General features: G+C 45.1%; 3 protein-coding genes across 10 annotated transcripts in view; 1 reads left to right on the plus strand and 2 right to left on the minus strand.

Moving 5' to 3' along the window:
- LOC135297849 (L-gulonolactone oxidase-like) overlaps positions 1-12,544 on the minus strand; it is a 40,742-nt gene extending 28,198 nt beyond the window's left edge. The window contains exons 1-4 of the mRNA XM_064415800.1: positions 12,462-12,544; positions 4,108-4,209; positions 1,358-1,483; positions 207-301 (exon numbers count right to left, since the gene is read on the minus strand). Coding sequence (XP_064271870.1) covers positions 207-301; positions 1,358-1,483; positions 4,108-4,209; positions 12,462-12,464 — 326 coding nt within the window. The 5' untranslated portion in view covers positions 12,465-12,544. The remainder of the gene's footprint in view (positions 1-206; positions 302-1,357; positions 1,484-4,107; positions 4,210-12,461) is intronic.
- Positions 1-27,770, plus strand: part of EFR3B (EFR3 homolog B) — a 316,353-nt gene that overhangs the window by 191,541 nt on the left and 97,042 nt on the right. The window lies entirely within an intron of this gene.
- The window catches only part of EPHX2 (epoxide hydrolase 2), a 29,288-nt gene continuing 20,870 nt past the window's right edge, over positions 19,353-27,770 (minus strand). The window contains exons 13-19 of one of the 2 annotated variants that reach the window (XM_064411503.1): positions 27,409-27,483; positions 26,491-26,536; positions 25,524-25,626; positions 25,369-25,438; positions 23,167-23,247; positions 21,811-21,869; positions 19,353-20,586 (exon numbers count right to left, since the gene is read on the minus strand). In XM_064411503.1, the coding sequence (XP_064267573.1) occupies positions 20,502-20,586; positions 21,811-21,869; positions 23,167-23,247; positions 25,369-25,438; positions 25,524-25,626; positions 26,491-26,536; positions 27,409-27,483 (519 nt within the window). In that variant the 3' untranslated portion in view covers positions 19,353-20,501. Of the gene's footprint in view, positions 20,587-21,810; positions 21,870-23,166; positions 23,305-25,368; positions 25,439-25,523; positions 25,627-26,490; positions 26,537-27,408; positions 27,484-27,770 lie in introns of both variants that reach the window. The other variant, XM_064411502.1, reaches the window with a different exon arrangement.

Raw genomic sequence — 27,770 nt, forward strand, 5'->3', positions numbered from 1 at the left:
CCCATTCCCGTTCCCGATCCCATTCCCGTTCCCAATCCCGTTCCCAATCCCGTTCCCGTTCCCGCTCACTCGGCCAGCCCCATGCCGTTCCCATTCCCAATCCCATTCCCATTCCCATTCCCGTTCCCATTCCCGATCCCGTTCCCGATCCCATTCCCATTCCCAATCCCATTCCCGATCCCGATCCCGTTCCCGTTCCCGCTCACTTGGCCAGCGCCATGCCGTGTTTATCCAGCTCCCGGTTGAGCTCCGAGAGGAGAATCCCGGCCTCCACCTTCACCTGCAGCCGCTCCTTGTCCACCTGCAACCCCAAATTCGGCGATTTTTGGGGAATATTTGGGGAATACTTGGTGGAATTTTGGGGATTTTTTGGGGATTTGTTGGGGAAATTTTGGGGGATTGTTTGGGGGTTTTTGGTGATTTTTCTGGGATTTTTTGGGATTTATTTGGGGGGGTGGATTTTTGAGATTTTACTGGCGTTTTCAGGTATATTTCTAATTTTGGGATTTTTTTTAAATTTTTATTTGGGACTTCTGGGGCCATTTTTTTAGATGTTTTGGATTTTTTATTTTTTGGTATTTTTGGGGTTTTTTTTATTTTGGGGGGACTTTTTCGGATGAGGGATTTTTCTGGGCGGGGGAATTTTTTTGGGGATGGGATTTTTATTTTTTGTGGGGGCATTTTTTTTTTTTTTACTTTTGGGGGATTTTTTCTAGGATCTCTTTGTGATTTTCTTAAGGATTTTTTTTATTTTTGGGGAGGGATTTTTTTATTTAAAAAAACATTTGGGGATTTTTTGGGGTTCTTTTGGGGGGGATTTTTTGGGGGGATTTTTTTCTTTTAAATTTTTGGTGACTTTTTGGGAGGATTTTCAGGGAGATTTTTTTTAATTTTGGGGATTTTTGATTGGGTTTTTTTGGGGGATTTTCTTATTTTTGGGATTTCTAAAATTTTTGGGGGAATTTCTGGAGGATTTTTTGGGGTTTTTTGGGGGGAATTTTTTAAAATTTTTGGTGATTTTTTGTGATTTTTTTGGTGCAGGATTTTAAAAATTTTTTTGTGATTTTTTTTGTGACTTTTTGGGGGGACTTGGGGAGATTTATTTTTTCATTTTTTGTGATTTTTGGTGACTTTTGGGGATCTTTTGGGATTTTTTTTTCATTTTTTCATTTTTTTCATTTTTCCATTTTTTCATTTTTGGGGGGATTTTTATTGTGGGGATTTTTTAGTGGGATTTTTTTTTTGTTTTTATGTTTTTGGGGTTTTTTGTTTTTTTTTTTTTTCAAGAGGGGAATTATTTTTAAAAATTTTTGGTGATTTTTTTTTATTTTTTGGGGGGGATTTTTCCGGCTCTGACCTGCAGTACGCGGTTGAGTTTTCCCATGTGGATCATGAACTCGTCCGAGCAGGCGATGTCCGAGGGGGAGTGGCCGCCCCCCACCACCTTCACCCGCTTCCCCCGCTGCCGCGCCAGCTCCAGGATCTGCCCGAAAACACCGGGAAGGAGCAAAAAATCCAACCCAAAACCACCGGGAATGTGCCAAAAAAATCCACCCCAAAAAACACCGGGAATGAACAAAAAACCCATTCAGGATCTGCCAGAAAACACCGGGAATGAACAAAAAAATCCACCTCAAAACCACCGGGAATGAACAAAAAAATCCACCCCAAAAGCACCAGGAATGAACAAAAAACCCATTCAGGATCTGCTGGAAAACACTGGGAATGAACAAAAAATCAGCCCAAAACCACAGGGAATGAACAAAAAAATCCACCCCAAAACCACAGGGAATGAGCAAAAAAGCCACCCCAAAACCACCGGGAATAAACAAAAAATCCACCCCAAAAAACATCGGGAATGAACAAAAAATCCAGCCCAAAACCACCAGGAATGAGCAAAAAACCCACCCAAAAACCACCAGGAATGTCCCAAAGAAACCACTCCAAAACCACTGGGAATGAACAAAAAACCCATTCAGGATCTGCCAGAAAAACACTGGGAATGAACAAAAAATCCACCTCAAAACTATCAGGAATGAAGGAAAAATCCACCTCAAAAATACCGGGAATGAACAAAAAATTGACCCCAAAACTACCGAGAATGTCCCAAAGAAACCATCCCAAAACCACTGGGAATGAACAAAAAACCCACTCCAAAACACCAGAAATGAACAAAAAAATCCACCCCAAAAATACTGGGAATGAACAAAAAATTGACCCCAAAACCACCGGGTATGAACAAAAAACCACCCCAAACCTACCAGGAATGAACAAAAAATTCCACCTCAAAACCACTGAGAATGAACAGAAAAACACCCCAAACCACCGTCAATGAACAAAAAAAATTCAACCCCAAAACCACCAGGAATGAGCAAAAAACCCATTCAGGATCTGCCAGAAAAACACCGGGAATGAACAAAAAACCAGCCCAAAAAACCAGGAATGAACAAAAAATCCACCCCCAAACCACCAGGAATGAATAAAAAACTCATCCAGGATCTGCCAGAAAAACACTGGGAATGAACCAAAAATCCACCCAAAAACATGTGAATGAACAAAAAATCCACCCCAAAACCACTGGGAATGAACAAAAATCCAGCCCAAAACCACCGGGAATGAACAAAAAAATCTGCCCCAAAACCACCTGGAATGAACAAAAAAATCCACCCCAAAACCACCGGGAATAAACAAAAAAATCTGCCTCAAAACCACCGGGACTGAACAAAAAATCCACCCCAAAACCACCAGGAATAAACAAAAAAATCTGTCCCAAAAAACATCGGGAATGAACAAAAAATCCACTGGGAATGAACAAAAAAATCCACCCCAAAACCATCAGGAATTAACAAAAAAACCACCCAAAACCCACCAAGAATGAACAAAAAATCCACCCCAAAAAGCTTCGGGAATGAACAAAAAATCCACCCAACAAACATAAGGAATGAACAAAAAAATCCACCCCAAACCTACCCGGAATGAACAAAAAAACACCCAAAACCCATCAAGAATGAACAAAAAATCCACCCCAAAACCACTGGGAATGAACTAAAAATCCACTCCAAAATGACCAGGAATGAACAAAAAACTCATTCAGGATCTGCCAGAAAAACACCGGGAATGAACAAAAATCCACCCCAAAAACACCGGGAATAAACAAAAAAATCTGCCCCAAAAAACATCGGGAATGGACAAAAATTCCAGCCCAAAACCACCAGGAATGAGCAAAAAAACCACCCAAAAACCACTGGGCATGAACAAAAAATTCCACCTCAAAACCACTGAGAATGAACAAAAAAATCCAGCCCAAAAACCATCGGGAATGAACAAAAAATCCTCTTGGATTCCTCCACCCGCCACAATGGGGAAAAAACCCAGGAGTCCTAATGGGAAAAATTTGGAAAAATCAGGGAAAAAATGAGGAAAAATTGGGAATTCCAACGGGAAAAATCGGGAAGTGCAACAGGGAAAAAAACCCTGGGAATTCCAATGGGAAAAATTGTGGAAAAAATGAGGAAAAATCTGGAATTCCAATGGGAAAAATTGGGAATTCTAAGGGGGAAAAATCAGGAATTCTAACGGGGGAAAAAAACCAGGAGTCACGACGGGAAAAATCAGAAAAAAAAAGAGGAAAATTTGGGAACTCCAGCAGGGAAAGAACCCTGGGAATTCCAATGGGAAAAACCAGGAATTCCCACATGAAAAATCTGGAATTTCAATGGGAAAAATCAGGAATTCCAGTGGGAAAAACCCGGAAATTCCATTGGGAAAAGGGGGAAAATATTCCCTGGATGGGTTTTTCAGGATATTCCTGGTAGTTTGGGATGGATTTTTGGAATATTCCCAAAGTTTTAATAAATTTTTTTGGGGACATTCCCAGTTTTGGAGATGGGTTTTTTGGGATATTCCTGCTGGTTTAGGATCATTTTTTTGGGGACATTCCTGATGTTTTGGAATAATTTTTTGGGTCATTCCTGGTGGTTTTGGATGTTGGGTTTTTTTAATATTCCTGGTTTTTTAGGACCATTTTTCCCGGGATGTTCCCAGTGATTTTTCCCGTTGGAATTCCCGATTTTTGGGGGATTTTTTCCCGTTTTCCCGCGTCCGTACCTGGCGGATCTCGTGCAGGGAGCGGGGCTGGAAGAAGAGCTCCGGGCAGGATCCGTAGGTGCCCGCCCAGTTCCGGAACCTCACCCCTGACTGGCCGCCGACCTGGAACCGGAACCGGGGATCCAGTGGATCCCGGAGGGATCGGGATCGTCCCAAGGGAATTGGGGTCGTGCCACGGGATTTGGGATCATCCCGTGGGAATTCAGGGGGGCTGGAGCTGATCCCAAAGGGAGCAGAAATTGGGAGATCCCGAGGGGTCGGAGTGGATCCCAAAGGGATCGGGAACAACCCAAGGGAATTGGGACCATCCAATGGGAATCCAGGGGGGCTGGAGTGGATCCCATGGGATTGGGATCGTCCCAAGGGAATTGGGATCGTCCCAAGGGAATCCAGAGGGCCTGGAGTGGATCCCAAAGGGATGGGGATCATCCCATGGGATTTGGGATCATCCCGTGGGAATTCAGAGGGGCTGGAGCTGATCCCAAAGGGAGCAGAAATTGGGAGATCCCGAGGGGTCGGAGTGGATCCCAAAGGGATCGGGAACAACTCAAGGGAATTGGGACCATCCAATGGGAATCCAGGGGGGCTGGAGTGGATCCCATGGGATTGGGATCGTCCCATGGGATTGGGATCGTCCCAAGGGAATTGGGATCATCCCAAGGGAATCCAGAGGGCCTGGAGTGGATCCCAAAGGGATGGGGATCATCCCACGGGATTTGGGATCATCCCGTGGGAATCCAGAGCAGCTGGAGCTGATCCCAAAGGGAGCAGAAATTGGGAGATCCCGAGGGGTTGGAGTCGATCCCAAAGGGATCGGGAACAACCCAAGGGATTTGGGATCCCATCCCATGGGAATCCAGGGGGGCTGGAGTAGATCCCATGGGATTGGGATCGTCCCAAGGGATTTTGGGGTAATTCCAAGGGAATCCAGAGGGGCTGGGGTGGATTCCAAAGGAATTTGGATCAGCCCAAGAGAATTAGGATCATTTAGCGGGAATCTGGAGCAGTTGGAGTGGATCCCATGGGATCGGGATCATCCCAAGGGAATTGGGATCATCCCATGGGAACTGGGGCCATCCAATGGGAATCCAGAGGGGTTGGAGTGGATCCCATGGGGTTGGGATCATCCCAAGGGAATTGGGATCATTCCAAGGGAGTCCAGAGCAGCTGGAGCGGATCCCGTGGGATTGGGATTGTCCCAAGGGAATTGGGATTGTTCAGTGGGATTGGGATAATTTCCTGGGAATCTGAGGGGGAGTGGATCCCATGGGAATTGGGATAATCCCAAGAGAACTGGGACCATCCAGTGGGAATCCAGAGAGGCTGGAGTGGATTCCATGGGATCGGGATCGTCCCAAGGGAATTGGGATCTTCCCAAGGGAGTCTAGAGGGGCTGGGGTGGATCCCAAAGGGATTGGGATCATCCCATGGGAGCAGGGATAATCCCAGAAGAATCCTGAGGGGATTGTGTGGATCCCGTGGACATTTGGATCCCATTCCATGGGAATCCAGAGAGGCTGGAGTGGATCCCATGGGATCGGGATCATCCCAAGGGAACTGGAGTCATCCCAAGGGAATCCAGCGGTCCTGGAGTGAATCCCATGGGATCAGAATCATCCCATGGGAATTCGGAGGGGTTGGAGCTGATCCCGATGGGATCGGGATCATCTTGTGGGAATCTGGATCCCGTTTCCTTCCCTTTCCCACTCCCATTCCCGCCTTGGCTCCAAGGGATGATTCCCAAATTCCCAAACCTCCATATCCCAAATTCCCAGATTTCCTCCCAAAATTCCTTCCCTTCCCAGATTTCCAGATTCCAAAATCCTTCCCAAATCCCCGGATTTCCAACTCCCAAATTCTCAAATTTCTTTCCCAAAATCCCAAATTCTCAGGTTCCCAAATCCCCTCCCTAAAATTCCTTCCCTTCCCAAATTCCCAAATTCCCACTCCGAATTCCTTTCCCTTCTCAAAATCCCTCTCCAAATTCCCAAAGTCCCAAATCCCAAAGTTCCAAATTCTCAATTTACTTCCCAAAATCCCAAATTACCGAATCCCCAAATTCCCAAATCCTTCCCAAATTCCAAATCCCCAAATTCCATTTCCAAAATCCCTTCCTGAAATCCCCAAATTCCCAAGTTCCCAAATTCCCATCCTAAAATTCTTTCCCTTTTCAAATCCCCAAATCCCCAAATCCCAAATCCCCAAATTTCCAAATTCCAAATCGCCCAATTCCATTCCCAAAATCCCTTCCCAAATTCCCAAGTTCTCAAATTCCCTCCCTAAAATTCCTTCCCTTCCCAAATTCCCAAATCCCCATCCCAAAATCCCTCTCCAAATCCCCAAATCCCAAATTCTCAATTCTCTTCCTGAAATTCCTTCCCTTCCCAAATTCCTTTCCCTTCCCAAAATCCTTCTCCAAATTCCCAAATTCCCAAGATCCCATCTCTTCCCAAAATCCCTCTTCAAATTCCCAGAACCTCAAATCCCCAAATCCCCAAAAATCCATCCCTGAAATCCCCAAATCCCAAATTCCCTTCCTGAAATTCCTTCCCTTCTCAATCCCCGATCCCCAAATTCCCTAAATCCATTCCCCTATTCCCCAATTCCCCAATTCTCATCCCAAAATCCCTTCCCAAACTCCCTCCCCAAATTCCCCAATCCCAAATTCCTTCCCTTCCCAGATTCCCGAATCCCAAATCCCCCAAACTCCAAATCCCCAAAATCCCAAAAATTCCCAAACCCCAAATCTCCCAATCCCAAAACCTCAAAGATCCCAAACCCCCAAAATCAAAATCCCAAATCCCCAAAATCCCAATTCCCCCAAATTCCCAATTCTGAAAAAAACCCAAATCCCCAAAATTCCTGAATCGCCAATCCCTAAAATCCCCAAATCCCAAAAATCCCCAAATCCCAAAACCCCACAATCTCAAAATTCCCAGGACCACCCCTGCCCCTTCCCCTCCCAAAATTTCAGGAAAGAAAAATCCCCAAAATCCCCAAATCCCAAATTCCCAAATCCTCAAACCCCCAAGTCCTAACCGCCCCCCCCCCCAAATCCCAAATCCCCAAAGTTCCTGAATCCCAAACCCCAAATGCCAAATCCCCCAAAACCCCAAATACCCCCAAAAATCCCCCAAATCCCAACCCCCCAAATCCCCAAACCCCAAAACCTCAAGAATCTCACACCTCCAAATCCCAAAACCCCAAATCCCCAAATCCCCAAAATCCCCAAATCTGAAAACCTCAAAAATCCCAAATTCCCCAAATCCCAAAACCCCAAAATTTCAAAATTCCCAGGATCACCCCTGCCCCCTTCCCGGAATTTCAGGGAAAAAAATCCCCCAAATTCCCAAGTCCTCAAAATCCCAAATCCTCAAAATCCCAACACCCAAACCCCCCAAAACCCAAATCCCCAAAATTCCTCAATCCCAAATGCCAAATCCCCCAAAATCCCAACACCCCAAATCCCAAAACCTCAAGAATCCCAAACCTCCAAATCCCAAAATTCTCAAATCCCAAAACCAAAATCCCAAATCCCAAAACCAAAATCCCAAATCCCCAAAATGCCCAAAATACCAAAACCCAAAATCGCAAAATCCCAAATCCCCAAAATCCCCAAATCTGGAAAAATCAAATCCCCAAAATTCCTAAATCTCCAATCCCCAAAATCCCCAAATCCTCAAAATCCCAAAATTCCCAGGACCACTCCCTGCCCCCTTCCCCTCCCGAAATTTCAGGGAAAAAAATCCTCAAAATCCCCAAATCCCAAATTCCAAAATCCTCAAAATTTCAAGTCCCAAACCCCCAAAATTCCTGAATCCCAAACCCAAAACCCCAAATCCCCAAAATCCAACCCTCAAATCCCCAAACCCCAAAACCTCAAGGATCCCAAACCTCCAAATCCCAAACCCCCAAACCCCAAAATCCCCAAATCCCAACCCCCCCCAACCCCCAAAATCCCCATCCCCAAATCCCAAGTCCCCAAAATTCCCAAATCTGAAAAAACCAAATCCCCAAAATTCCTAAATCCCCAATTCAAAATACCCCAAATCCCCAAGACCCCAAAATCCCAAATCCCCCAAATTCCCAACCCCAAAACCTCAAGAATCCCAAAACCCCAAACCCCAAAAAATCCCAAATGTCCCAAAAATCCCAAATTCCGAGATCCCAAATTCCCAAAAAATCCCAAAACCACAATCCCAAATCCCCAAAATTCCCAAATCTGAAAAAAAACCAAAATCCCCAAAATTCCTAAATCCCCAAATCCCAAATTCCCCAAGACCCCAAAAATTCCCAAAATTCCCAGGATCACTCCCTGCCCCGTTCCCCTCCCGAAATTTCAGGGAAAAAAAAAATCCCCCAAATCCCAAACCCCCAAACCTCAAAAATCCCAAATCCCCAAATCCCAAACCCCCAAAATCCCCAAAACGCCCAAATCCTAAAAAATCCCCCAAATCCCCCAAATTCCACCCCAAAAATCCCAAAACCCCAAAATCCCAAATCCCCCAAATTCCCAACCCCAAAACCTCAAGAATCCCAAAACCCCAAACCCCAAAAAATCCCAAATGTCCCAAAACCCCAAATCCCCAGATCCCAAATGTCCCAAAAAATCCCAAATCCCGGGACTGCCCCTCCCCCCTTCCCCTCCCGGAGTTTCAGCAAAAAAAAAAATCCCAAAAAATCCCAGAAAAACTCCGAGAGGGAGGGGCGGCCGCTCCCAAATCCACAAAAAAATCTCAAAAAATCCCAAAAAACCCCACAAAAAACCCAAATAAAAAAAAATCCCAAAAAAACCCACAAAAAACCCCAAATAAACAAAAAAAAAAAAATCCCCAAAACCCCACAAATTCCCCCCAAAATCCCGAAAAAAAATCCCGAAAAAAATCCCAAAAAACCCCCCAAAATAATCCCTAAAAAATTCCCAAAATCCCAGAAAAATCTCTAAAAATTCCCAAAAACTGAAAAACCCCCAAAATTAAAAAAAAAAACCCAAAAGAAGAACAAACCCCCCTCCAAAAAACCCCAAACCCCCCAAAAAATCCCCAAAAATTCCCAAACACCTCCCCTCAAAAATTCTCAAAAATCCACAAAAATCCCCCCAAAAATCGCTTAAAAATCCCAAAATTCCTCCCCAAATTTAGGAATTTTCTCATCATGCAGGAGCCGCTTCCTGCCAGAATTTTGGGGTTTTTGGGGGGGTTTTTTTTTTCGTTTTTTGGGGTTTTTTGGGGTTTTTTTGGGGGTGATCCTGATGGGTCCGAGGTTGTTGCTGGCACAGGAAACCCCCCAAAAAAACCCCAAAAAATTCCCCCAAAAATTCCCCAAAAACACCAAAAAATCCCACAAAATCCCCGAAAATCCACAACCCCCAAAATCCCTTAAAATCCCCCCCTAAAAACCCCAAGAAACCCCAAAAAATCCTGAAAAAATGCCAAAAAATCCCCCAAAAAAATCCCGAAAAATCCCCCCCAAAAATCCTAAAAAAATCCCCCCGAAACCACAAAAAATCCCCCAAAATAACAAAAAAAAACCACCCAAAAATTGCGCCCTAAACCCCACAAAAATTCTCAAAAAACCCTCAAAAAAATCCCTAAAAATCCCCCAAAAAAACCCCAAAATCCCCAAAAAACCCACAAAACCCCCTCGAAAAAAATCCCCCCCAAAAATCCCAAATTTCTTTTCTTTCCTCCCAAAAATTTGGGAATTTTCTCACCGTGCTGGAGCTGCTTCCCACTGGAATTTTTGGAGGTTCTGGGGGATTTTTGGGGGATTTTTTTTGGGCATTTTCTGAGATTGTTTTGGATTTTTGGGGGGATTTTTTTGGGATTTTTGGGGGGATTTTTTGGGGGTTTTTGGGAATTTTTTGGGGTTTTTTGGGGAGCTTTTGGGGGATTTTTTTTGGGTTTTTGGTTTTTGTTTGTTTGTTTGTTTTAGGGGGATTTTTTTGGGATTTTTGGGGGTTTTTGGGTGGTCCCGATGGGTCTGAGGTTGTTGCTGGTGCAGGAAACTCCCCCAAAAAGACCCCAAAAAATTCCCTCAAAAATTCCCCAAAAAACACCAAAAATTCCCACAAAATTCCCCAAAAATCCACATCCCCCAAAATCCCCTAAAATCCACCCCCAAAACCCCAAGAAACCTCAAAAAATCCTGAAAAAATGCAAAAAAACCCTGAAAAAAAATCCCTAAAAATCCTAAATTCCCCCAAACCACAAAAAAAACCACCCAAAAAATGCCCCCTAAACCCCACAAAAGTCTCAAAAAAACCCTCAAAAAATTCCCAAAAATCCCCCTCAAAACCCCCCAAAATTCCCAAAAAACGCACAAAACCCCCTCGAAAAAAATCCCCCCAAAAATCCCAAATTTCTTTTCTTTCCTCCCCAAAATTTGGGAATTTTCTCACCACGCTGGAGCCGCTTCCCGCCAGAATTTTTGGGGGTTCTGGGGGATTTCTTGGGGAATTTTTCAAATTGTTTTGGATTTTTGTGTGGATTTTTTGGGGATTTTTGGGAATATTTTTGGGTTTTTTGGGGGGAGATTTTGGGGGTTTTTTGGGGGAGCTTTTGGGGGATTTTTTTTTGTTTGTTTGTTTGTTTATTTGTTTTAGGGGGATTTTAGGGAGATTTTTTTTGGATTTTTGGGGTTTTTTGGGTGGTCCTGATGGGTCCGAGGTCGTTGCTGGTGCAGGAATCTCCCCCAAAAAAACCCCAAAAAATCCCCCAAAAATCACAAAAAATTCCCACAAAATTCCCCAAAAATCCACATCCCCCAAAATCCCTTAAAATCCCCCCAAAAACCCCAAGAAACCCCAAAAATTCCTGAAAAAATGCCAAAAAAACCCGAAAAAAATTCTAAAATTTCCCCCCAAAAATCCTAACCCCCCCACCTGAAACAACAAAAAATCCCCCAAAATAACAAAAAAATCCAAAAAAACCCCCCAAAAAATCTCAAAAAACTCTCCAAAAATTCCCCAAAAATCCCCCCAAAATTAAAAAAAAATTCCTAAAACCCCCTCGAGAAAAATCCTTTAAAAATCCCAAAAAAACCCCAAAATTTCCTTTTTTTTCTCCCCCAAATTTGGGGATTTTCTCATCATGCTGGAGCCCCTTCCCACCGGAATTTTTGGGGTTTTTTTTGGAGATTATTTTGGATTTTTTGGGATTTTTGGGGGGATATTTTGTGGATTTTTTTGGGTTTTTTTTGCGGTTTTTGTGGGGTTTTTTTTTGGGATTTATGGGGAGTTTTATGGGGATTTGGGGTTTTTTTTTGTTTGTTTGTTTTAGGGGGACTTTTTTGGGATTTTTTGGGGATTTTTTTGGGTGGTCCCGATGGGTCCGAGGTTGTTGCTGGCGCAGGAAAAAAAACCCCAAAACCCCCCCAAAAAAATCCCCAAAATCCCCAAAAATTCCTGTAAAAATCCCCCCCAAACCCCCATAAATTAAAAAAAATAAACCCGAAAAAATCCCCCCAAAATTTCCAAAAAACCCAAAAGAATTCCCAAAAAATTCTAAAAAAAACCTCCCAAAAATTCCCCAAAACGCCAAAAATTTCCCCCCCAAAAAAATCCCCCTCAATTTTTTTTAAATCCCCCAAAAAATAAATAAAAAACCTCGAAAAACCCCTCAAAAACTCCCCCCAAAACCCCGAAAAAATCCCAAAAAATCCCCAAAAAATCCCCAAAAAATTCAAAAAAGAAACCCCAAAACCCCAAAAAAACTTACAAAAAATCCACAAAAATCATCCCAAAACCCGCCAAAAAATTCCCAAAACAATCCCAAAAGTTTCAAACCGCCCCCAAAAAACCGCCCCAAAATCCCCCCAAAATCAAAAACAATCCCCCCCAAAATCCCAAAAACAATCCCAAAAATTTCCAAAAAAAATCCCCCAAAAATCCCCCAAAAACTCCCCCCAAAAACCCGAAAAAATCCCAAAAAACCCCCAAAAAATTAAAAAAAACCCCAAAATTCCCCAAAAATTTACAAAAAAAAATCCCCAAAAAATTTACAAAAAAATCCCAAACCCCCCTAAAAATCCCTCCAAAATCCCCCAAAATTTCCCCAAAAATGCACAAAAATCATCCCAAAACCCGCCAAAAATTCCCAAGGCAATCCCAAAAATTTCCAAAAAAATCCCCAAAAATCCCAAAAAAACTCCCCCAAATCCTCCCCCAAAAATCCAAAAAAATCCCCCCAAAAATTCTCAAAAAATCCCCCAAAAATCCCCCAAAATCCCCCCAAAAATAAAAAAAAAAAATCCCCCCAAAAACCCACAAAACCTCCCCAAAAAATCCTTTTAAAATCCCAAAAAAACCACCCAAAATTCCCTTTTTTTCCCCCAAAATTCGGGCATTTTCTCACCATGCTGGAGCCGCTTCCCGCCGGGATTTTTTGGGGATATTTTGGATTTTTTGGGGTTTTTCGGATGGTCCCGATGGGTCCGAGGTCGCTGCTGGCGCTGAGAATTCCCGGAAATGAAAAAAAATCGGAATTTTGGGGTTTTTTTTTGGGAATTTCGCAATTCCAGAGGGAGAGGGAAAAGCTGGAGCGGAGCCCGGAATTCCACAGGGATGGGAAGGGGGAAAAAGGGAAAAAATTCCACATTTTTGGGGCAAAAAAGGGGAAAAAATCCAAATTTTGGGGGAGAAAAAACGGGAAAAATATAAAATTTGTAGGGGGGAAGGGGAAAATTCCAAATTTTGGGGGGGGAAGGGAAAAAAAATCCAAATTTTTGAGGGGAAAAAAGGGAAAAATTCCAAATTTTGAGGGGGAAAAAGGGAAAAATCCAAATTTTGGGGGAAAAGGGAAAAAAAAATCCAGATTTTTGAGAGGAAAAGGAAAAAATTCCAATTTTTGAGGGGGAAAAAAAATCCAAATTTTGGGGGAAAAGTTTCCAATTTTGGGGGGAAAAAGGGAAAAATTCCAAATTTTGGGGAGGAAAAAGGGAAAAAATTTCCAAATTTTGAAGGGGAAAAAAGGGAAAAAAATCCAAATTTTGTGGGGGGGGAAGGGAAAAAATTCAAATTTTTGGGGGGCAAAAAGGAAAAAAATCCACATTTTTGGGGGGAAAGGGAAGAAAAATCCAATTTTGGGGGCAAAAAAGGGAAAAAAATCCCAAATTTGGGGACAAAAAGGGAAAAAATTCAAGATTTTTGGGGCAAAAAAGGGGAAAAAATTCAAATTTTGGGGGAGAAAAAACGGGAAAAAATTCCAAATTTTTGAGGGGAAAAGGGAAAAAAATCCAAATTTTGGGGTTCTGAGTGGGGCAAAAATAGGAATATAGGGGGAAAAAGCCTAAATTTTTGTGGAAAAAAGGGAAATTCCCCAAAATTTGGGGGTTTTTTGGGTGGGAATTCAAGGGAGATTTCCCAAATTTTGGGGGATTCTGTGTGGGAAAAATTGGGGAGAAAAATGGGGGAAAAGTCTGGAAAAAAATCAGGAAAAATGGGGGAATTTTTCCAAATTTTAGGGGGGAAATAGGGAAAAAAATCCCAAATTTTGGGGGGGTTGGGGTGGGAATTCCAGGAAAAATTGGGGAAAAAGGGAAAATTTCAGGAAAAAATGAGAATAAATTAAAAAAAAGGGGGGGAATTGAAAAAATGAGGAAAAAATAGGGGAAAATGAGGGGAAAATGGGAAAAAATCTGGAAATTTTGGGGATTCTGGGAGGGAAAATTGGGGGAAAAATGGGAGAAAAGAGAAAGAATGAAAAAGATTTTGAGGAAAATGCCAAAGATTTTGGGGGTTCAGCAGGGAATTCCTGGAAAATGGAAAAAGGGGAAAAAAATCCCAAATATTATGGGGGAAAAAAGGGGAAAATCCCAGAGATTTTGGGGAAAAAATCCCAGAGATTTTGGAGGTTCTGGCTGGGAAAAATGAGGGAAAATTGGGAAGAAATCCGGAGATTTTGGGGGTTCTTGGTGGGGAAAATGGGGAGAAATTGGGAAAAAAGGGAGAGGGAAAAATTCCCAAATTTTGGGGTTTTTTGGGTTGGGAATTCGTGGAAAATGGGGGGGAAATTGCGAAAAATTGGGGGAAAAAGGGGAAAAAATTAGGAAAAGTTGGGGAAAAATAAAGGGGGGAAATGGGGGAAAAATTGGGAAAAATAAAGGTGGAAAAAATGGGGAAAATTGGGGGAAAAAGGGAAAAAAATGAAGAAGAAAATGGGGGAAAATTTTGGAATAAAAGGGGGAAAATTGGGAAAAAAAGAGAAAAATGAGGAAAATTGGGGGAAAATTAAAGGGAGAAAAGAGGGGAAATTTTGGAATAAAAGTGGGGAAAAAATGGGAAAAATTGGGTAAAAAAGGGAAAAAATAGGAAAAATTGGGGGAAAATAAAGTGGGAAAATGGGTGAAAAATCTGGAATAAAAGGGGAAAAATTGGGAGAAAAAAGGGAAAAAATAAAGAGGAAAAAAGGGGGAAAATTTTTGAATAAAAGGGGGAAAAATGGGGGGAAATTGTGGGGAAAAGGGGGAAAAATGAGGAAAAATTGGGGGAAATTTGGAATAAAAGTGGAAAAATTGAGGGGAAAAAGGGAAAAATAAAGGGGGAAATGGAGGAAAAATTGGAATAAAAAGGGAAAAATGAGGAAAAAATGGGGGAAAAATTTGGAATAAAAGGGGGGGAAAGGGGAAAAAATGGAGAAAAAAAAGGAGGAGAAAATTATGAAAATGGGAAAAATTTGGGAAAAATAAAGAGGGGAAATTAGGGGAAAAAAGAGGGAATAATTGGGAAAAAATTGAATTTTTTTCCCATTTTTCTACTTTTTTTTTTCTCTTCCCCCTCAATTTTTAATTTTTATATTTTTTTTTCTGTTTTATTTTTTCCCTGTTTTTTCCCATTTTTGTTTTGTTTTGGTTTTTTTTCTCCCGGGTTTTTGCCCTTTGGGTCGTTGCCACTCCCGAGGAATTCCCGGGCTCGGGATTGGCCCCGGGGCCGGGCAAAGGTCGCGAGGAATCCCAAAAATTCCTCGGGATTTGTCATTAACCCGGCGCGGGAGGAGGGGCGGAAGGGCCAAAAGAAAAGCCTAAAAAATAAAAAGAAATCAATTTAAAACATCCCCCAAAAGTCCCGAAGAATTCCCCAAAAATTCAAAAATATTTCCTAAAAAAATTCCTAAAAAATTCCCAAAAAAATCCCCCCAAAAATCCAAAATATTTCCTAAAAGATTCCCTAAAAATTCCCCCAAAAATCCCCCCAAAATTCCCAAATCCCAAAAAAATTCCCCCCAAAAAATCTCCCATTTTTTAAAAAAATCCCCCAAAAATCTCCAAAAAAATTCCCCCAAAATTCCCCCCATAATTTCCAAATTTTAAAAAATTCCCCAAAAAATTCCCCAAAAAATTCCCCCAAAAATTTAAAAAAATCCCCCCAAAAATCCAAAATATTTCCTAAAAGATTCCCTAAAAAATGCCCCAAAAATCCCCCCAAAATTCCCAAATTGCCAAAAATTATAAAAAAAATCTCCCAATTTTTTTAAAATCCCACAAAAATTCCCCCCAAAATTCCTCCCATAATTCCCAAATTTTAAAAAATTCCAAAAATATTCCCCCAAAAATTAAAAAAAAAATCCCCCCCAAAATCCAAAATATTTCCTAAAAGATTCCCTAAAAAATGCCAAAAAAAATCCCCCCCAAAATTCCCAAATTCCCAAAAATTCCCCCCAAAAATCTCCCTATTTTTTTAAATACCCCAAAAATTTCTCCCAAAAATTTCTCCCAAAAATTCCCCACAAAATTCCTCCCATAATTCCCAAATTTTAAAAAATTCCCCAAAAAATTCCCCCAACATTAAAAAAAACCCCCAAAGATTAAAAAAATTCCCCATTTTGTTTTTAAATCCCCCCATTTTTTTTAAATCCCAAGAAATTAAAAAAGAAATCCCAAGAAATTTTTTAAAAATCCCTCAAAATTCGAATTAATAAAAAAAATCCTGAATTTCAAAAACATTTTCCCCCCAAAATTCCCCAAAATAAAAAAATCCCAGCAAAAACTAAAAAAATCCCCCAAAAATAAAAAAAAATCCCAAATTTCAAAAATAAATTTCCTCCAAAAATTCCTGACTGAGAAATTCCAATAAAATTCCCAAAGAATTCTCCAATAATTCCCTCGGGATTATCCCTGGACAGCTCCAAATTCCCGGGATTTCCCCATTCCTGAAGGGTCTGTGGCCCCAAACTCTGAGCAGTTCCCAGTCCCAAATCCCAAATCCCAGATCCCAGATCCCAGATCCCAATTCCTCATTCCCAAATCCCCAATCCCCAATCCCAAATCCCAGATCCCAATTCCTCATTCCCAGTCCCAAATCCCAGATCCCAGTTCCCCATCCCCAGTTCCCATTCCCAAATCCCAGTCCCCAACCCAAAATCCCAAATCCCAGATCCCAGATCCCAGATCCCAGATCCCAATTCCTCATTCCCAAATCCCCAATCCCAAATCCCAATTCCCCACTCCCCATTCCCAGTTCCCATTCCCAAATCCCGGTCCCCAACCCAAAATCCCAAATCCCAAATCCCAAATCCCAAATCCCAGATCCCAGATCCCAATTCCTCATTCCCAGTCCCAAATCCCAGATCCCAGTTCCCCATCCCCAGTTCCCATTCCCAAATCCCAGTCCCCAACCCAAAATCCCAAATCCCAAATCCAAATCTCCCAGTCCCAAATCCCAGTCCCCGATTCCTCATTCCCAATTCCCAAAACCCAAATCCCAAAACCTCCTTCCCAGTCCTCAATCCCAAAATCCCAAATCCCAGTTCCTCATTCCCAAATCCCAATCCCAAAATCCCCAATCTCAAATCCAAATCCCCCAGTCCCAGATCCCAATTCCCCATTCCCAGTTCTCAGATCCCAAATCCCAGTCCCAAAATCCCAAATCCCAAAATCCCAAATCGAAATCCCCCAGTCACAAATCCCAATTCCTCATTCCCAGATCCCAAATCCCAGTTCCCCAAAGCCCAGTCCCAAAATCCCCAATCCCAAATCCCAGTTCCCCAATCCCAAATCCCAGTTCCCCATTCCCACATCCCAGTCTCGAACCCCCAATCCTAAAATCCCAAATCCAAATCCCCCAGTCCCAAATCCCAGTTCCCAATTCCTCATTCCCAGATCCAAAATCCCAGATCCCAAATCCCAAATCCCAGTTGCCCAAAACCCAATCCCAAAATCCCCAATCCCAAATCCCAGTTCCCCAATCCCAAATCCCAGTTCCCAATTCCCCATTCCCAGATCCCAAATCCTGACCTCAGATCCCAAATCCCAGTATCTTGTTCCCAGTCCCTGATTCCCAAATCCCAATCCCATTGCTCAGTTCACCAAAACCCAATTCCCAAAATCCCAATCCCAATTCCCCAGTCCTAGATCCCAATCTCCCATTTCCAGTTCCCAATCCCAAATCCCAGTTCCCAATTCCTCATTCCCAAATCCCAATTCCCAGATCCCAAATCCCAATCCCAAAATCCCTCAGTCCCAAATCCCAGTTCCCAATTCCTCATTCCCAGATCCCAAATCCCAGTTCCCCAAAGACCAATCCCAAAATCCCCAATCCCAAAATCCTCAATCCCAAATCCCAGTTCCACATTCCCTATCCCCCATTCCCAAATCCCAGTCTGCAACCCCCAATCCCAAAATCCCAATCCCAAAATCCCAATCCCAATTCTCCAATCCTAATTCCCCAATCCCAGATCCCAATCCCAATCCCAGTTCCCCATTCCCTGTTCCCAGTCCCCAACCCCCAATCCCAAAATCCCAATCCCAAATCCAAATCCCCAGTCACAAATCCCAGTTCCCCATTCCAAATCCCAGTTACCAATTCCTCATTCCCAGATCCCCATTCCCCAATCCCAATTCCCAAATCCCAAATCCCAGTATCTCAATCCCAGTCCACAGTTCCCAAATCCCAGTCTCCAACCCCCAATCCCAAAATCCCAATCCCAAATCCCCAGTCCCAATTCCCCAATCCCAGTTCCCAATTCCAAATCCCAAATCCCAGTCCCCAAATCCCAATCTCAAAATCCCAATCCCAAATCCAAATCCCCCAGTCCCAAATCCCAGTTCTCCATTCCCAGTTCCCCGTTCCAAATCCCAGTTCCTCATTCCCAGATCCCAAATCCCAGATCCCAATCCCCCAATCCCACATTCCCAGTTCCCAACCCCTCATTCCAACATCCCAGTCCCACATTCCAATCCCATTCCAAATCCCACATTCCCAATCCCCAATCCTACATTCCCTGTTTCCAATCCCAAAATCCAACATTCCCAGTTCCACATTCCCAGTTCCCAATCCCTGTCCCAGATCCCAAATCCCCCATTCCCAGTCCCAAATCCCAAATCCCAAATCCCAGTTCCCAAATCCCAAATCCCAGTTCCCAATCTCCCATTCCCAAAATCCCCATTCCCAGTCCCCCAAACCCAATCCCGGATCCCAAATCCCCAAATCCCAGATCCCAATCCCTCATTCCCAATTCCCAGTTCTCCAAATCCCAAATTCCCAAAATCCCAAATCCCAATCCCAATCCCGAATTCCCAATCTCCCATTCCCAATCCCAAAATCCCAGACCTCGTTCCCAATCCCCCATTCCCAAATCTTTCATTCCCAAATCCCTCCTTCCCCCATTCCAAATCCCACTTACCCAAATCCCAAATTCCAAAAACCACAAATCCCAAAAACCACAAATCCCAAAAACCACAAATCCCAAAACCCAAAAACCTCAAATCCCAAAAATCCCAAATCCCAAATCCGAATCCCCAAACCCAAAAAATCCCAAATCGCAAAAATCCCGAATCCCAAATCCCCAAAATCCCATCCCCCAGTCCTCAGGGAATTATTTAGGATTTTTTTGGGAGTTCCACGGGAATTCTTTGGGGAATTTTTTGGGAATTCCTGGGGAATTCTTCAGGATTTATTGGGATTTACTTGGGAATTCTGTGGGAGTTCTTGAGAGAATTTTGGGAATTATTTGGGAATTTTTGGGGGGAATTTTTGGGAATTCTTTGGGGATTTTTTAGGAATTACTGGGGAATTCTTGGGGGGAATTTTTAGGAAATTTTGGGGGAATTCTTGGGGAATTATTTGAAAATTATTGGGAATTTTTTAGGGAATTCTTTGGGTTTTTTTTAATTCTTGGGGAATTCTTTGGGAAATTGTTGGGAATTCTTTATGAATTCTTGGGGAATTTCTTGGAAATTCTTTGGGGAATTTTTGGGAATTCTTTGGGCTCAGGGGGAGGAGCTTCCCAAGGATTCCAAGGAAACGAAAATTGTTCGGAAAATCCGGAATTTTATTTTTCCACGTTTGACACGAGCAGCTGATTAAACAAGAAAATTAATGATTAATTACTGAGTATTAATTATTGATTAAAAATTAGTGATGATTAATCATTAAATCATTTTAATTAATTAATGATTAGTAGTAATTATTAGTTAACAAATAAATGTCGGGATTCTCCAGGAAAACCCCTGGGATCCGGAGCAGGATTTCCTGCCAAAACCACCCCAAAAAATTCCCGCCAAAACCGAAAAATCCCGGAATTCTCCCAGGAAATTTTTCCCGCCAGGCTCATCCCGGATTTCCATCCCTAAAAATTCCATCCCCGAGGCTCCAAGGCGGGAAATCGAATTCCAAAGGGAGAACCCAAATCCAAGCGGGAAAAATTCCTGCTCCGAGCCTGGAATTGGCGGGAAAAAATTGGCGGGAAAAGATTCCCACTCCAAGCCTGGATTCCCAGAAAAAAAAAATCCTGCTCAAAGGCTGGGATTGGCGGGAAAAAATTCCGGGCAAAAAAATCACTCCAAGATTGGAATTCCTGGGAAAAATTTCCCACTCCAGGCCTGGAATTGTCGGGAAAAAAATTGGAGGGAAAAAAATTGGCAGAAAAAAAATTGGCGGGAAAAATTTCCCAGCTCAAATCCTGGAATTCCCAGGAAAAAAATCCTGCTCAAAGGCTGGGATTGGCGGGAAAATATTCCATGGAAAAAAATTCACTCCAAGATTGGAATTCCCGGGAAAAATTTCCCATTCCAAGCCTGGAACAGGCGGGAAAAAAATTGGAGGGAAAGAAATTGGCGGGAAAAAAATTGGCGGGAAAAAATGGGCGGGAAAAATTTCCCAGCTCAAAGCCTGGAATTCCCAGGGCAAAAATTCTCGGGAAAAAATTGGCGGGAAAAGTTTTGGGCTCAAAGTTTGGAATTCCCACTCCAAGGCTGGGATTGGCGGGAAAAAAATTGGCGGGAAAAGTTTTGGGCTCAAAGTTTGGAATTCCCAGAGAAAAAATTCCAGGGGGAAAAAATTGGTAGGAAAAGCTTTGGGCTGAAAGTTTGGAATTTCCGCTCCAAGCCTGGAATTGGCGGGAAGGAATTGGCGGGAAAAAAAATTGGCGGGAAAAAAAATTGGCGGGAAAACGTTGGGCTCAAAGTTTGGAATTGGCGGGCAGCGGCGGCTCCGGGGGCAGATTCTGGAGCCACTCCAGGAGGATCCCGTTCACCTCCAGCGGCCTGGGGGGAGAGGGAGAGAGAGAGAGAGAATTCCCAGAATTCCCGGAATTCCCAAAATTCCAGATCCCAAAGTTTTAGAAATTCCAGATCCCAAATTCCCAGAAATTCCAATTCAAAAAATTCCCAGGAATTCCAAATCCCAAATTTTCAGAAATTCCAGATCCCAATTTCCCAGGAATTCTGATCCCAAATTTTCAGAAATTCCAGCCCCCAATTCCTGGGAATTCCACTCCCCAAAAATTCCAGTCTCAAGAATTCCAGACCGGAATTCCCAGGAATTTTTGGGGAGTGGAATTTCTAAAAATTTGGGATTTGAAATTCCTGCAAATTTTTGGGATTTAAGAATTCCAGGATCAGGGAAATTTGGGATTTGGAAATTTTGGGATTCAGGAATTCCAGGATTCGGGAATTCTGGGAATTCCTGAGAACGCAGCGATCCTGATTTCTTGGATTTGGGAATTCCTGGAAACATTTGGGATTGGGAATTTTGGAAATTCCAGGATTGGGGAATTTTGGGAATTTTGGGATTGGGGAATTTTGGGAATTTTGAGATTGGGGAATTTTGGGATTGGGGAATCCTGGGATTTGGGAATGTTGGGAATTTTGGGATTGGGGAATTTTGGGAATTCTGGGAATAGGGAATTTTGGGAATTCTGGGATTGGGGACTTTTGGGATTCTGGGATTGGGGACTTTTGGGATTGGGGAACTTTTGGATTGGGGAATCCTGGGATTGGGGAATTTTTGGGATTTTGTGATTGAGGAATTTTGGGAATTCCAAGATTGGGGAGTTTGGGAATTGTGGGACTTTTGGGATTGGGGAATTTTGGGAATTCAGGAATTTTGGGAATTCAGGGATTTGAGAATTCCAAAATTGGGGAATTTGGGAATTTTGGGACTTTTGGGATTGGGGAATTTTGGGAATTCAGGAATTTTGGGAATTTTGGGATTGGGGTATTTTGGAATTCTGGGATTGGAGAATTTTGGGATTGGGGGATTTTGGGAATTCTGAGATTGGGGAATTATGGGAATTACGGAATTGGGGAATTTGGGGAATTGTGGGATTTGAGAATTTTTGGATTGGGGAATTTTGGGAAATCCAGAATTTGGGACTTTGGGGAATTCTGGCATTTGGGACCTTTGGGATTGGGGAATCCTGGGATTTGGGAATTTGGGAATTTTGGGAATTCCGGGATTGGGGAATTTGGGAATTTTGGCAGGGCCACCTCTCCAGCTGTGTCCAGTGGCCGCAGTCCTGGATGTGCCCCCGCTGCAGCCTCGGGATCTGCGCCGGGAGGGGGCGGAAAAGGGCCCGGATGGAGCCGGAACCTTCCGGAACGTTCCCGCAACATTCTCGCCATTCCCACCCCTCCCATGGCAACCAAAATTCCCACTTTCCCCCCAGATTTTTCCTGGATTTTCCCAGATTTTTCCCAAATTTCTCCCCTATTTTTCCAGATTTTTTTCCCACATTCTTCCTGGATTTTTTTTTTTTTTTCAGATTTCTCCCTGTTTTTTTCCCAGATTTTTTCTGGATTTCTCCAGGATTTTTTCCCAGATTTTTCCCAAATTTCTCCCCGATTTTTCCTGGATTTTTTCCAGATTTTTCCCCACATTTTTCCTGGATTGCCCCCCCCCCCCGCCCCCCCCCCGAGTTTTCCCGGGTTTTTCCCAGATTTTTTTTCTGGATTTCTCCACGATTTTTTCCCAGATTTTTTCCCAGATTTTTCCCAATTTTCTCCACATTTTCTTGGATTTTTCCCCAGATTTCTCTCTAGTTTTTCCTGGCTTTTTCCCAGATTTTCCCTGGTTTTTCCCAGATTTTTCCCAAATTTCTCCCCTATTTTTCCAGATTTCCCTCCACATTTTTCTGGATTTTCCCCCCAGATTTTTTCCCTGTTTTTTTTCCCCCCACATTTTCCCAGGTGTTTCCCAGATATTTTCTGGATTTCTCCAGGATTTTTTCCCAGATTTTTCCCAAATTTCTCCATGATTTTTCCTGGATTTTTTCCCCAAAGTTTCCTCAGGTTTTTCCCGGATTTTTTCCCAGATTTTCCCCTGTTTTTTCCCAGATATTTCCCCAGATTTCTCTCTAGTTTTTTCCCCACATTTTCCTGGGATTTCCCCAGATTATTCCTGGATTTTTCCAGGATTTTTCTCCCAGATTTCTCCCCTATTTTCCCTGGATTTCCCCCACATTTCCCCCTGTTTTTTCCCAGATTTCTCCTGGATTTCCCCCGCATTTTCCCACGTTTTTCACAGATTCTTCCAGGATTTCTTCCCGGATTTTTCCCAAATTTCTCCCAGATTTTCCCTGTATTTTTCCCAGATTTTTCCCAATCTTCTCCCCTATTTTTCCTGGATTTTTCCCCCACATTTTCCCTGGTTTTTTCCCAATTTTTCCTGGATTTTCCCCACATTTTCCCACATTTTTCACAGCTTCTTCCAGGATTTCTTCCCGGATTTTTCCCAAATTTCACCCAGATTTTCCCTGTATTTTTCCCGGATTTCCCCTGTATTTTTCCCGGATTTTTCCCAATTTTTCCCGTTTGTTTTTCCCGTTTTTTCCCGGATTTCCTCACCCACGTCTCCATGCCTTTGCTGAGGCCGGGTTTCAGCACCGGATCCTTCCCGGCCGTCACCATCAGCGCTGGGATCGGGATCTGCCCCGGGAACGGAAATTGGGGATCCCCGGGAGCCAGGGGGGATTTGGGGGATCCCTGAGGGAACTGGGGGGGGTCCCGAGGGGATTTGGGGGATCCAGGGGTGATCCAGGGGGGATTTGGGGGATCCCAGAGGGAATTTGGAGGGTCCTGAGGGGATCTGGGGGCTCCTGGAGGGGATTTGGGGGATCCAGGGGAGATCCAGAGGGGATCTGGGGGGTTCCAAGGGAATGGAGGGGATCCCGATGGGATTTGGGGGATCCAGGGAGGGGAAAATGGGATTTGGGGGATCCGGAGGGGATTTGGAGGGTCCCGAGGGAATTTGGGGGATCCAGGGGAGACCCAGAGGGGATTTGGGGGGTCCCGAGGGAATGGAGGGGATCCAGAGGGGATTTGGGGGATCCTGAGAGGAAAAATGGGATCTGGGGCATCCCGAGGGGATCTGGGGGATCCGGGGGGGGAAATGGGATTTGGGGGATCCGGGGGGATTTGGGGGATCCCAGAGGGACTCTGGGGGGTCCTGAGAGGATTTGGGGGACCCAGGAGAGATCCCGAGGGGATTTGGGGGCTCCTGGAGGGGATCTGGGGGATCCAGAGGGGATCCAGGCAGGATTGGAGGGAATGTGGAGGATCCCAAGGGGCCCCGGATTGGGATGGGGATTGGGATCGGGATGGGGATCGAGGTCGGGGTCGGGATTTGGGTCAGGATCAGGATTGGAATTGGGATTGTGATCCAGACTGGGATCAGGATTGGGATTGGGATTGGGATCAGGATCCAGACTGGGATCGGGATCAGGTCTGGGATCGGGATGGGGATTGGGATAAGGATCTCATGGGGATTGGGATCAGTTTGGGGATCAGAATCAGGACTGGGATCAAAATGGGGACAGGGATTAGGATGGGGTTGGGATTGGGATTAAGATCAGGACCAATTTGGGGATCAGGATCAGGATTGGGATCGGTTTGGGGATAGGGATCAGTTTGGGATTGGTTTGGGATCAGTTTGGGATTGGTTTGGGGATGGGGATCATTGTGGGATTGGTTTTTGGGGATGGGGATCAGTTTGGGATTGGTTTGGGGATGGGGATCATTTTGGGATAATTTTGGGATTGTTTTGGGATGGGGATCAGTTTGGGATCAATTTGGGATTTATTTAAGATTGGGGATCAGCCCGGGATCAGTTCGGGATTGGTTTTGGGATCAGTTTGGGGATGGGGATTAGTTTGGGATAATTTTGGGATTGCTTTGGGATGGGTTTTGGGATGGGGATCAGTTTGGGATCGGTTTGGGATGGTTTTGGGATGGGTTTTGGGATGTTTTTTGTGATGGTTTTGGACAGTTTTTGGGATGGTTTTGAATGGGTTTTTGGGATGGGGATCAGTTTGGGATCGGTTTGGGACGGTTTTGGGATGGGTTTTGGGATGTTTTTTGGGATGGTTTTGAATGGGTTTTTGGGATGGTTTTGAATGGGTTTTTGGGATGGGGATCAGTTTGGGATTGTTTTGGGACAGGTTTTGGGATAGTTTTGGGCTGGTTTTTGGGATGGTTTTGGGATGTTTTTTGGGATGGTTTTGGACGGTTTTTGGGATGGGGATCAGTTTGGGATCGGTTTGGGACGGTTTTGGGGTGGGTTTTGGGATGTTTTTTGGGATGGTTTTGGGCTGGTTTTTGGGATGGTTTTGGGCTGGTTTTTGGATGGTTTTTGGGATGGTTTTGGGCTGGTTTTTGGGATGGTTTTGGGATGTTTTTTGGGATGGTTTTGGACGGTTTTTGGGATGGGGATCAGTTTGGGATCGGTTTGGGACGGTTTTGGGATGGGTTTTGGGATGTTTTTTGGGATGGTTTTGGACGTTTTTTGGGATGTTTTTTGGGATGGTTTTGGGCTGGTTTTTGGGATGGTTTTGGGCTGGTTTTTGGATGGTTTTTGGGATGGTTGTGGGCTGGTTTTTGGGATGGGGATCAGTTTGGGATCAGTTTGGGACAGGTTTTGGGATGGTTTTGGGATGTTTTTTGGGATGGTTTTGGACGTTTTTTGGGATGGTTTTGGGCTGGTTTTTGGGCTGGGGATCAGTTTGGGATCGTTTTGGGCCGGGTTTTGGGCTGGGTGTTTTGGGTCCCCACCGTCCTGCCCCTGGCGCTCAGGGCCCAGCTCCAGTTCTCCCGCATGTTCCGGTACCAGTTCAGGGCACCCCTGGGAAAACCCGCAATGAGCCGGGGGGATCCCGGGGGGATCCCGGGGGGATCCCGGGGGATCCGGGCTGGGATCGGGCTCGCACCTGAAGCCGGATTTCCGGAACTGCCGGATGTAATATTCCAGCGCGGCCGGGGGCAGCAGGCGGCTCACGGGGGGATCCTCCGGGAATCCCACCAGGAGACCCCCTGGGAAGAGAGGGGTCCACCCGGAATGGGCCCCCCCCCAGGATCCCCCCATTCCCTGGATCCCTCAGGATCCCCCCTTGGCATTCCCGAAATCCCTCAGGATCTCCCCGGATCCCTCGGGAAATTCCACGGGATGCCCCCTCAGAATTCCCCTCAAAAACCCTTTGGGATCCCCCAAATCCCGGGGAATCCCTCATTCCCAGGGGATCCCCCAAATCCCGGGGAATCCCTCATTCCCAGGGGATCCCCCAGATCCCGGGGATTCCCCCATTCCCACAGAATCCCCCAGATCCCAGGGGATCCCATATTCCCAGAGGATCCCCCATTCCCAGAGGATCCCCCATTCCCAGGATCCCCTAAATCCCAAGGGATTCCCCCAAATCCCAGGGGATCCTCCAAATCCTCCAGGATTCCCTAAATCCCAGGAGATTCCCAGAATCCCTCTGCATCCCCCATTCCCAGGATCCCCCACTCCCTGTGTCCCCCAAAATCTCAGGGGATCCCCCCACTCCCACAAGATCCCCCATTCCCAGGGGATCCCCCATTCCCAGAGGATCCCCAAAATCCCAGGGGATCCCGCATTCCCAGGATTCCCAACTCCCTGTATCCCCCAAAATCTCAGGGGATCCCCCCATTCCCACAAGATCCCCCACTCCCAGGGGATCGCACAAATCCCAGAATCCCCCAAATCCCAGGGGATCCCCCAAATCCCAGAATCCCCCAAATCCCAGAATCCCCCAAATCCCAGGGGATCCCCCATTCCCAGGGGATCCCCCAAATCCCGGGGGATCCCCCGTTCCCAGAATCCCCCATATCCCAGGGATCCCCCAAATCCCGGGGATCCCCCGTTCCCGGATTCCCGACCTCTCTCGCGGACGCGGTGGAAGTTGAGGTTGAAGGGGAGCCGGTCCTGCGGGATCAGGGGATCAGCGGCGGATCCGCAGGGATCCGCCCCGGCAGGGATCCCAAATTCCCGGGAATTCCCGCATCCCCAGGGATTTGGGAACGCTGGGTAACAGATCCCGGCAATCCCAGGGGATCCCAGGAAAGTGATGGGATCCGGGATGGTGCCAGGCCGAGGAATCCCATTGGATGCTCCAAAAGCACTCCGGGATTTCCCGTTCCTTTGGGATCCCAGTCCAGCCCCTCAGCCAATCCCGATCCCGATGTCCATCCCAATCCCAATCCCAATCCCAAATCTCATATCAATCCCAACCCCAATCCCAATCCCATCCCCGATCTCAATCCCATCCCAGATCCCAATCCTAATCCCAATCCTGATCCCAATCCCCATCCTGATCCCAATCCCTGCCTCGATCCCAATCCCATCCCAATCCTGGTTTTGACCCCAATCCCACATTCCCAATCCCAGTCCTGATCCCATCCCAATCCCCATCCCTACCCCAATCCCAATCCCAATCCTAAACTCATCCCCATCCTGACCCTGATCCCATTCCCAATCCCATCCCAATCCTGGTTTTGACCCCAATCCCAATCCCACATTCCCAATCCCAGTCCTGATCCCATCCCAATCCCGATCCCATTCCCCATCCCAATCCCAATCCCAACCCTGATCCCAATCCCAATCCCAACCTCGATCCCAATCCCATCCCAATCCTGGTTTTGACCCCAATCCCAATCCCAATCCCAATCCCAATCCCAATCCCAATCCCAATCCCAATCCCAATCCCATCCTGATCCCCATTCCCGATCCCATCCCCATCCCCATCCCCATTCCCAATCCCATCCCCATCCCCACCCCGATCCCAAGTGCGGGATCACCTCGGGGCTGGAGGATCGGATCAGGATCTTCAGGGTCCTCCCGATGTCCTTCTCCAGCTCCGCCTCCGCCACGCCCTAAAACACCGGGATTGACCCCAAAAACACCAGGATCAACCCCAAAAACAGCGGGATCGACCCCAAAAACACCAGGATCAACCCCAAAAACAGCGGGATCGACCCCAAAACCACCCGGATAAACCCCAAAAACAGCGGGATCGACCCCAAAAACACCGGGATCAACCCCAAAAACAGCGGGATCGACCCCAAAACCACCCGGATAAACCCCAAAAACAGCAGGATCGACCCCAAAAACACCGGGATCAACCCCAAAAACAGCGGGATCGACCCCAAAAACACCGGGA

The sequence above is a fragment of the Passer domesticus genome, chromosome 3, assembly GCF_036417665.1.
Source record: "Passer domesticus isolate bPasDom1 chromosome 3, bPasDom1.hap1, whole genome shotgun sequence".
NCBI classification, from domain to species: domain Eukaryota; kingdom Metazoa; phylum Chordata; class Aves; order Passeriformes; family Passeridae; genus Passer; species Passer domesticus.